Source organism: Arvicanthis niloticus, chromosome 29, assembly GCF_011762505.2.
Source record: "Arvicanthis niloticus isolate mArvNil1 chromosome 29, mArvNil1.pat.X, whole genome shotgun sequence".
In the NCBI taxonomy this organism is placed as follows: Eukaryota; Metazoa; Chordata; class Mammalia; order Rodentia; family Muridae; genus Arvicanthis; species Arvicanthis niloticus.
Genome location: NC_133437.1, coordinates 24,602,508 through 24,612,025, shown reverse-complemented (window position 1 = coordinate 24,612,025; position 9,518 = coordinate 24,602,508). Strand labels below are relative to the sequence as shown.

The 9,518-nt window shown below is 43.7% G+C and overlaps 1 protein-coding gene and 1 pseudogene across 1 annotated transcript; both read left to right on the top strand.

The window, feature by feature from the left end:
• Positions 1–4,570: 4,570 nt before the first annotated feature.
• On the top strand, positions 4,571–6,040 carry LOC143440305 (oocyte-specific homeobox protein 6-like). The gene is made up of 3 exons (XM_076926966.1): positions 4,571–4,797; positions 4,915–5,116; positions 5,555–6,040. The coding sequence occupies exons 1-3, from the start codon at positions 4,571–4,573 to the stop codon at positions 6,038–6,040; spliced, it is 915 nt and encodes a 304-aa protein (XP_076783081.1).
• Positions 6,041–7,876: 1,836 nt separating this feature from the next.
• Positions 7,877–9,123, top strand: LOC143440254 (oocyte-specific homeobox protein 5-like; annotated as a pseudogene).
• Positions 9,124–9,518: the final 395 nt, after the last annotated feature.

Below are 9,518 nucleotides of genomic sequence, written 5' to 3'. Positions count from 1 at the left end.
TTGGACTTTCATGCTCACACAGTCATATGTGTCTGTTTTCATACATTCACTTAACAAGATGGAATGCCGGACAGTACAAAGGGTTGAGAAAGCTAGTTGTGTTTGCCTACACCTCTAATCCCAGCATTCAGGAGACAAAGGCAGGTGGATGTCTGTAATTTTCAGGCCAGCCTGGTCTGTATAGTGAGATTCAGGAGGTTCATAACTATGTAGACAGATCTTGGATGAAGTGGAAATTAAAGAATAGAATGAAAGCAACGAAGAGTCTCTAGTAACAGAAAGGAATGAGAGGAGGCGTACGCTTCAAACTCTATGGAGGTCATTTTTCTGAGATGGCCACTTAGTGGTACTATTTATCTCTGCTCGATAAAGAAAGATGTCCTGAATGTGGCCATGATTCCATATGGTTTGGGCAGCAGACTGAGTAGAGCTTCTTGGTGGGATGGTTTCCTAAAGGTGAAAGGATAAAAACTGGGAAAGCTGGAAGGGTTCCCGATGGAGAAGAAATCTCAGGTCAGCCTTTTGGAGTGGACGGTTTTGCTTGGGAGCTGAAAACCTAACAGAGCACTTGGTGCTGCTCTGTTTGTACTACAGCCAGAAAGATGAAGCTTCTTTGGTAAGCGACCATTTCAGAAAAATGACCTCCATTGAGTTTGAAGCCCATGGGTCCTCTCATTCCTTTTAGCTTCAAGGACGACATGGGAAAGACAGGAGAGCTTGCTGACAAATAGGGTGAATTTAGCATGAAGCTTCTTTGTAGACTGGTTACATAGGATGGGAGCTTCTACACAGGGACAACAGGTGGCTGATGCAGAGGCTTGTGTGATGAGGCGGGGACGATAGGACTTCTTGATTTGTTTCTTTTTAAAGATATGCATGCAGGACAAGTAGGTGGTATTCTGACTGAGTGATGTTACAGCCAGGAAGGTTAAGAATAAGCAGACCCTCCTTCTGATTATTTCCTTGAAGGAGATAATCAAATTTAGGGCTGAAATCAAGCAATTAGAAACAAAGAGAAAGCCAGGCAGTGGTGGCGCATTCCTTTAATCCCAGCACTTGGGAGGCAGAGGCAGGCAGATTTCTGAGTTGGAGGCCAGCCTGGTCTACAGAGTGAGTTCCAGGACAGCCAGGGCTACACAGAGAAACCCTGTCTGGAAAAACCAAAAAACAAACAAACAAACAAAAAACCAAAAACAAACAAACATAAAAGAAATAGAAACAAAGAGAAAAATATAAAGAATCAACAAAACCAAGAACTGGTACTTTGAGTAAATCAACCAGGTAGGCAAACCCTTAGCCAAACTAACTAAAAGGCACAGAGACACAGTATTTTTTCAGTCTACTTTGTATTTTTTTTCCAGAAAACTTTGAGGTTGTTCACAGGTCTTACACAAACATAAACAAATTCTCTGGCAATAGCCTCACAAGATCCTATTTGGTTAAATTTTCGTTCAATTTTGTGGTTAATTTTAATTAGTAGATGTGAAGAAAGCTTCCCAGGACCCTTAGGGGCTCTCAGTGACTGAACCACCTTCCAAAAAACATACATAAGCTGGACCTAAGCCTCGACGCACATATGTAGCTGATGTGCACCCTCGTGGGTTCAGAACAACTGGAGCAGGAGCTATCCCAAAAGCTGTTGCCTGTATGTGGGATACCTTCTTCTAGCTGGGCTGCCTTGTCTTGTGTCAGTGGAAGAGGAAGCGCTTGGCCTCGAAGAGACTTGAGGTGCCAGGGTTGGGGGGATACCCACTTGGACCTCCCACCCACTCAGAGGAGAAGGGGATGGGAGGTGGGGGCTGGGGCTGGGGAACAGATTGTGGGTGGGAGACAGTGAGCAGAATATAAAGTGAGTAAGTAAAAAATAAAATTAAATTAAAAAAAACCCCCAAAGCTAAAGCTCTAAAAGTTCAAGCTGAATCCAGTGTGGCACCAAAGGGTGGGTGAGAATAGTTCATTTGAATGTCTGCAGGGTGGGAGGAGTCAAAGTGTGGGAGGGGCATGGAGTTCCAAGTTTGAAGAGATCTGTAACTGCAGGTCCTTTGAGTAGAAGTCAAACAAAGCTAGGCATTGGTGGCGCACGCCTTTAATCCCAGCACTTGGGAAGCAGAGGCAGGTTAATTTCTGAGTTGGAGGCCAGCCTGGTCTACAGAGTGAGTTCCGGGACAGCCAGGGCTACACAGAAAAACCCTGTCTCAAAAAAAAAAAAAAAAAAGAAAAAATAAAAGAAAAAAAAAAAAGAAAAGAAAGAAAAAAAAAAAATAAAAAAAAAAGAAAAGAAAAGAAAGAAAGAATAAAAGAAGTCAAACATCCAGAGGATTGGGCAAACTACAGCAACCCTCTGGATTTTAGGTGAGTTGCTGGGCTGCATGAAATGTTTAAAGTTGCTGTGTGATGTGGGAATCATGGTGGGGAAGACTAGGAGCTGGTGAAGGAGGAGCCTTGGGTACATTCTGTAGCTTGTTTGGGCGTTTGATTGGTGAGTTCTAACATGTGCCTTGTAGAGAGGCAGAAGATATTGTGTAAATTTAGGAGCTGCTTAAGTTTATCCCACACATGTGAATACTGAGGCCCTGCCAGGTGCAGGGATCAGAACAGTCTGAGTGAGCACTCAGGAGGCCCCCAGGTACTCCGGTCTCCACTCTAGGCACTGGCCTGAGTCATGTGTGGTGCAGAAAGCCTGCATCAATTGATGAGAGGCTTTACTGTAGGAGGTGGGAACTTTGGAGTTTCTCTGATTTATTTTTCTTTAAACCTGTGCATGTAGGACTAGGAAAGAGTTGCAATGGGCTCTCCAGTGACCTTGGGACCAGGATGAGGATTGGGATGGCCTAGATAGGGTATGGTGGGGGGTATTCTGGCTCAAAAGTATCACAGCCAAGAAGCTATAAGGCTGAGCAGGCCCTTCTCCATCTAGAAGGTGTAACAATATTGGGTTTGTGGACCAAGCCTTTAATCCCAGGACTCAGGAGCCATTGGCAAATGGCTCTCTGTGATTGTGAGGCCTGGCTTGTCTGTATAGTGAGATCCAGGACGTAAGGGACATGTACAAGGACCTTGTCTCAAAAAAAAAAAAAAAAAAAGGAATTACAAGGTAACAACATTTGGCAGGAATGAGCAGGTCCCCTGGGAAGTACCATAAAAAGAGGCTCATTTCTTCTTCTTTTTTTTCTTTTATTGGATATTTTCTTTATTACATTTCAAATGTTATTCCCTTTTCAGGTCTCCCCTCTGGAAATTCCTATCCTATCCTCCCTCCCCCCGCCCCCCCCCCGCCTCTATGAGGGTGGTCCTCCACCCACCAACCCACCCATTCGCTCCTTCCCACCCTGACATTCCCAACACTGGGGCGTGGAACCCCCTCAGGCCCAAGGGCTGCTCTAACAAGGTCATCCTCTGCCACATATGTGGCCAGAGCCATGGGTCCTCCAACCAAAGGAGTGGGGCGGGTCTGGCCTGTTGACACTGCTGCTCCCTAATGGGGCTGCAAACCACATCAGCATGTGAAGCTCAAGAAGGAGGCCCATTTCTTAAGATAGTCACAGAATGTTCAAAGATAAATTTCTTCTAGATGGTGATGCATGAGGTCTGGACACCTGGAAGGATGGGTGTGGTGTGGTGGTACATGTCTTTAATCTAAGCACTGGGTTGTCTGGCAGAGGCATGTAGATCTCTGTGTGTCCTCGGTCAGCCTTGTTTGCAAGTTGAGTTATAGGACATCTAGGGAGTTTATACAGTAACCCTGTCTCAAAACATTAAAAGACAAAAAAGGTGTCATCCATCTGACCAGGTTTCTATAGGTGGGGCTGCAGACTGAGTGTGGCCACAGGTCGGGAATGTTTCCTGAGTGTGGCAGGTTGAAAGGAGGGGCTGCTGGAAGGGTCTTGGGTGGAGATTCAACGAAAGCCAAGTCCTTGGAGTAGTGTTTCAATACCAGGGTGGGTCTGTGCTATGTGTAAGAGCCTTATGATTTCCAGGGTAATTAGACCATGAGTGCTCTTGTGTAGATGAGGGTGGGATGGGGTCACTTGTATGTTTCCTCTTCCGTGGCTCTTCACTCCTTGGTTGAAGTCAAAGAGTCTATCAGAAAGGAAGAGGATCTGTGACTTTTAAAAAATTAAATTATTTTATTTATTTGCACTCCAAATGTTGCCCTCTTGTCCAGGTCCACCCTCTCGGAGTTCTTCATCCCTCCTCACCTTTGACTCTGAGAGGGCCCCCTCCCCCCATGCTCCACTCACCCACCTACTCCCACCTCAACCCCTCCAGGGATCTAGGACTTTTAAACATTAGGGGAGGACATCCAATTGCCAGCCTCCCTGGGATGGCAAAGTCATATTAATACAGGAGCTATTTGCATGTTTATTGCAATGTTGAGAATACTGTTAGGCATTGGAGACAGAGGCAGGTGGTCAGAAAGCTTGAGGCTCTTGACTGATGCCTGCTCTATAAGAATTCTAAAGCATGTGCTGGGTAGACATGATGGGTGGTCTCTGGAGCTTTTCTGATATGTTTCCTTTTCTCCAGGTTCTCCTGTAGGAACATGCTCCAAAAAGTTCAGAGCCCACATATGCCCCAAGGTCCCTCCTTGCATTCAAAATTCCAAATGTCTTCAAATGCACCCATAGAAACCAGTTTCCAAATGCCTCAAGAGCCTGCAAAGAATTTTCCTTTCCAAGAGTGTCAGTGTCCCCTAGTGACCCCAAGAAGTCCAATGCAATCAAGTCTTTCAGTCCTTAAAAGGGACTTAGGTCAGCAAGAGTCCCAAAGTCCATCAAGACAATCAAGTATACAAATGCAACCAGGTCCTGTAATGGACCCAGGTTTACCAACTCTGAGAAGCCTCTTAGTGTGTCCAAGTCATCAGATACCTTCAAGATCCTCACTGAGATCTAGACGCCAGCGTTCTCTAAGACCTATGGTGCTGTCTGCTGAATATGGTGACCGACAAACCAGCCCCTTGGCTCCAAAGAAGCATCGGAAAGCACGCACTGTATACTCCCCAAAACAAAAACGCCTGTTGCAAAACCATTTTCATCACTGTGCCACACACCCAAAACGGGAGCAACGCATGGCGCTGGCATTATTGGTTGGTGTGACAGCGAATGAGATCCAGGTCAGCCTCTCTCTTTTCCCTGTCTCTGATAGCCACGGTATCCACCACCCACCTCCTCAGACACCTGAGTTGCTCTGTGGTCTTAAATGCTTAGGACAGTTTGGACAGTTGTGGAAGGTGAATATACATGCATCCAGGGCTGAACCCCACATTCTGCTTCACCCCGGGTACCAGCATGGATGAATATTATTCTCTTGCAGGGTCTCAGAGACTTAGACCTCAGAGCCCATAGTACAAACACAGGACATACTAACTGAATCTTTCTTTACTTTTGTTGTCAGGTCATACACATTCTAGCTTACTACAATGTCTTAGGGATCTAGACACTTGGACTTCTCTGTTGCTGACTCATGCTTTACTGCTTTTCCATCCAGAAGCTTCATTAGTTACCAGTTGGGGGCAAACAGGTATTCCTCTGATGTCTCCTTTGTTTTTCAGATCTGGTTCAAGAACTACCGGGCTATGTTAAAGAGGAAGAATCTCCAGAATGTCCCAGCAGCATTGCCAGAGAGCAATGGAAGCTCTGAAGTTGTTTCTGAGGCAACCCATTTTCCTGATTCTTTATCTGTTGTTGCTTCTGCCAATAGACAGTCCATGTGTTCACGCACATTTGGTGAGGATTCCATTCCCAAACTCAACGGCAGCCAGGAATCTTTTCTCCATCATGACCAGGCTTGTGATGGTTCCAGGTTTAGTCAGCAAGAATATCTGCCTGTTATAGCTGGGGACTCTGGTCCATCCACAGCAGTTGACGTCCAGACCTACCTAGCAGTAGCCGAAGCTCCAGTTGGCCTGGCAGCTGCTGCCCAAGTCACAGAGGATGCTCAGAGTCCAGGTCCATCTGCAGAGGAGCTCTGGCAAAGGATCCTTGATGATTTTGATAATTCAGATGACTGGCTTAGTTTTTCATACCTTCAAGACTGAAAGTAACACCTCTCAGCCCCTTGACCAATCCAGGCCTTTACAGCCATGAAGAAGTGTTAATGTACATCCTTAAACCAGCATTTGTGGAAATTATCCAGGCCTATCTGTAGAAGTTTCATACCACTGTGGTTTATATAGTGGGATTGTTTCAAAGTCAGTTTAGGTATTCATTCTTTATTGTTAGATTAATGTTCATTAAATAAAGGAGAACATTGTTACTGTAAAATTCTTTTAATACATTTTTTTTGAATTTCCTCAGTTTCTGTTGTTATGTCTCCCTTTTCATTTCTGATTTTGTTAATTTGGATACTGTCTCTGTGCCCTTTAGTTAGTTTGTCTAGAAGTTTATCTATTTTATTGATTCTCTCAAAGAACCAGCTTTTGGTTTTGTTGATTCTTTGTATCTTTCTCTTTGTTTCTATTTATTTTATTTCTGCCCTGACTTTGACTATTTCCTGCCTTCTACTCCTTTTGAGTGTCTTTGCTTCTTTTGGTTCTAGAGCTCTCAGTTGTGCTGTTAAATTACTAGTGTAGGATCTTTCTAATTTCTTTACCGGGGCATTTAGGGCTATGAATTTTCCTCTTAGCACTGCTTTCATTGAGTCCCATAAATTTGGGTTTGGTGTGTCTTCGTTTTTATTGAATTCCAGGAAAATTTTTCTTTTTTTATTTCTTCCCTGACCAAGTTATTACTGAGTAGAGAGTTGTTCAGTTTCCATGTATATGTGGCTTTCTGTTGTTTCTGCTGTTGTTGAAGACCAGCAGTACGCCATGGAGAGCTGATAGGATGCATTGGATTATTTCAATGTTCTTGTATTGGTAGAGATTTATTTTGTGACCAATTATATGGTAGATTTTGGAGAAGGTACCATGAGGGGCTGAGAAGAATGTGCATTCTTTTGTGGTAGGGTGAAATGTTCTGTAGATATCCATCGAATCTATGTGGTTCACAACCTCTATTAGTTTCACTGTGTCTCTGTTTAGTTTCTGTTTCAATGACCTGTCAATTGATGAAAGTGGGGTGTTAAAATCTCCTGTTATTATTGTATAGGGTCCAATGTGTGTTTGAGCTTTAGCAAAGTTTCTTTTATGAATGTGGGTGCCCTTGTATTTGGAGCATAGATGTTCAGATTGAGACTTTCTCTTCGTGGATTTTTTCCTTTGATGAATATGAAGTGTCCTTCTTCACTGCACTTGATAACTATTGGTTGAGAGTCTATTTTAATGGATATTAGGATGGCAACTCCAGCTTGTTTCTTGGAAGACCTTTTTCCAGCCTATTCCTCTGAGGTAGTGACTGTATTTTTTTATTGAGGTGGGTTTCTTGTATGCAGGAAAATGCTGGATTCTGTTTGTGTATCCAGTCTGTTAGCTTATGTCTTTTTATAGGTGAACTGAGTCCATTAATATTGAGAGATACAAAGACAGATGATTGTTAGTTTTTTTTTTTTTTTGTAGGTGGTGTTGTGTGCATGTGGTTTTCTCCTTTTGGCTTTGTTGTGAGATGACTAATATCTTGGTTTTTCTTTGGTGTAGGTACCCTCCTTGTGATGGAGTTTTCCTTCTAGAATCCGATGTAGGGCTGGATTGGTAGATTGATACTGTTTGAATTTGAATTTGGTTTTTGCCTTGGAATATTTTGGTTTATCCATCTATGTTTTTTTGTTGTTGTTGTTGTTTTTCAAGACAGGGTTTCTCTGTGTAGCCCTGGCTGTCCTGGAACTCACTCTGTAGTCCAGGCTGGCCTCGAACTCAGAAATCCGCCTGCCTCTGCCTCCCAAGTGCTGGGATTAAAGGCGTATGCCATCACTGCCCGGCTACTCACATTTTTAACACACTGTGTACACCAAAGAAAAACAGCTCCTGTTGCAAGAACATTTTGACAAGTGCTAGTAACCAAACCAGAAGAAACTTCAGGAGCTGGCATCTTTGTTGGTATGACAAAGATGAAGATCAAGGTCTGCCTCTTTCCCCTCAATCCAAGGACAATAATATCCCCTTTCCCATCAGGCACTTGAAATCTGATTTTTTTTTTTTTTTTTTTTTTTTTTTTTTTTGTGGTTTTTCAAGACAGGGTTTCTCTGTGTAGCCGAGGCTGTCCTGGAACTCACTCTGTAGACCAGGTTGGCCTCAAACTCAGAAATCCGCCTGATCTGCCTCCCAAGTGCTGGGATTAAAGGCGTGCACCACCACCGCCCGGCTGAAATCTGATCTTCTTAAATGTTTAGGGCAGTGTGGACAGTTTTGGGTGGTGGATATTCATGCATCCAATGCTGGGCCTCACATTCTCCATCAACCAGATACCAATATGGATGAACATTATTCCCCCGCTAGGTCTCAGAGGCCAAGACATCAGAGCTCCTACTAACACACAGGACACACTAGCTCAATCTCTCCAGTCTTTTGGTGTCAAGTCATACACATTCTACTTTACTACAATCTCCTAGGGATCTTGAGTCTCAGACTTTTTTGTTTCTGACTCAAACAGTATTGCTATAGAAACACCTTATATCCCAAAGCTTCGCCTTGTGGTCCAGTTAGGGGAAAACAGGTATTCTTCTGATGTCTCCGTTGTTTTTCAGACCTGGTTCAAGAACAACCAAGGTAAGTACAAGCAGACGAATCTCCAGAATATTCCAGGTTTTCCAGAGGTAAATGGAAGTTCTAAAGCTGTTTCTGACTCAACCCATTTTCCTGGTTCCATACCTGTTGTTGACTCTGACAATGGAGAGTCCATGTGTTCAGGTACATTTGGTGAGGATTCCATTCCCAAACTACAGCCAGGAATCCACTCTTCCTCATTATCAGGCCTGTGATGATGACAGGTGTAGTCAGCAAGAAACCCTGGTTGATGGCTGTGTTCCTGTTACAGCTGGGGACTGGCCAGCCAGTAGCAGTTCAAAGTCCAGACTGGCCTAGCGGTAGCTGAACCTCCAGTAGCCATGGTAGTTGCCATCCAAGGTCCAAAGGATGCTCAAGATTCAGGTCCATCTGCAGAGGAGCTCTGGCAAAGGATCCTTGAAGACTTTGACGAGTTGGAGGAGATACACCCTGACTCTATAAAACATCTTTCACCCCCTTGACTTATCCAGGCCTTTATAGAAAGGAAGAGGTTTGTTAGTGTATTTGGGGAAATTAAGCAGGCCTATTTGTAGTAGTTTCATATTATTGGTTTATATAGTGGGATTGTTTAAAAAAATTAAAAATATTCCTTCCTTATTGTTGGATTATATGTTCCTTAAATAAAAGAAAAAAACATTTACTGAAAAATTAAAAAACATGCTTTTGCCAGTGTTTTCCCGCCAATATTTATACATGTGAATGCCTGCAATGCATGTATGCAGCTGTCTTGCACTTAGAGGCAGAAAAGGGTATAGGATCTCCTCGAGTAAACCTACAGACAGTGGAGGTCTTACATGTGTGTTTGGAAATGGGCTCAGATCCTCAGTGAGTTCTGCTGTTGCTCCAGAGCAGTGAG

Excerpts from the sequence above, each read along its gene's own strand:
- LOC143440305 (XM_076926966.1), top strand. The coding sequence starts at position 4,571 with ATGCCCCAAGGTCCCTCCTTGCATTCAAAATTCCAAATGTCTTCAAAT. Across the intron at positions 4,798-4,914 it reads AGACAATCAAGTATACAAAT|ACCTATGGTGCTGTCTGCTG; the intron begins GCAACCAGGTCC and ends GCGTTCTCTAAG. Across the intron at positions 5,117-5,554 it reads TGACAGCGAATGAGATCCAG|ATCTGGTTCAAGAACTACCG; the intron begins GTCAGCCTCTCT and ends TTTGTTTTTCAG.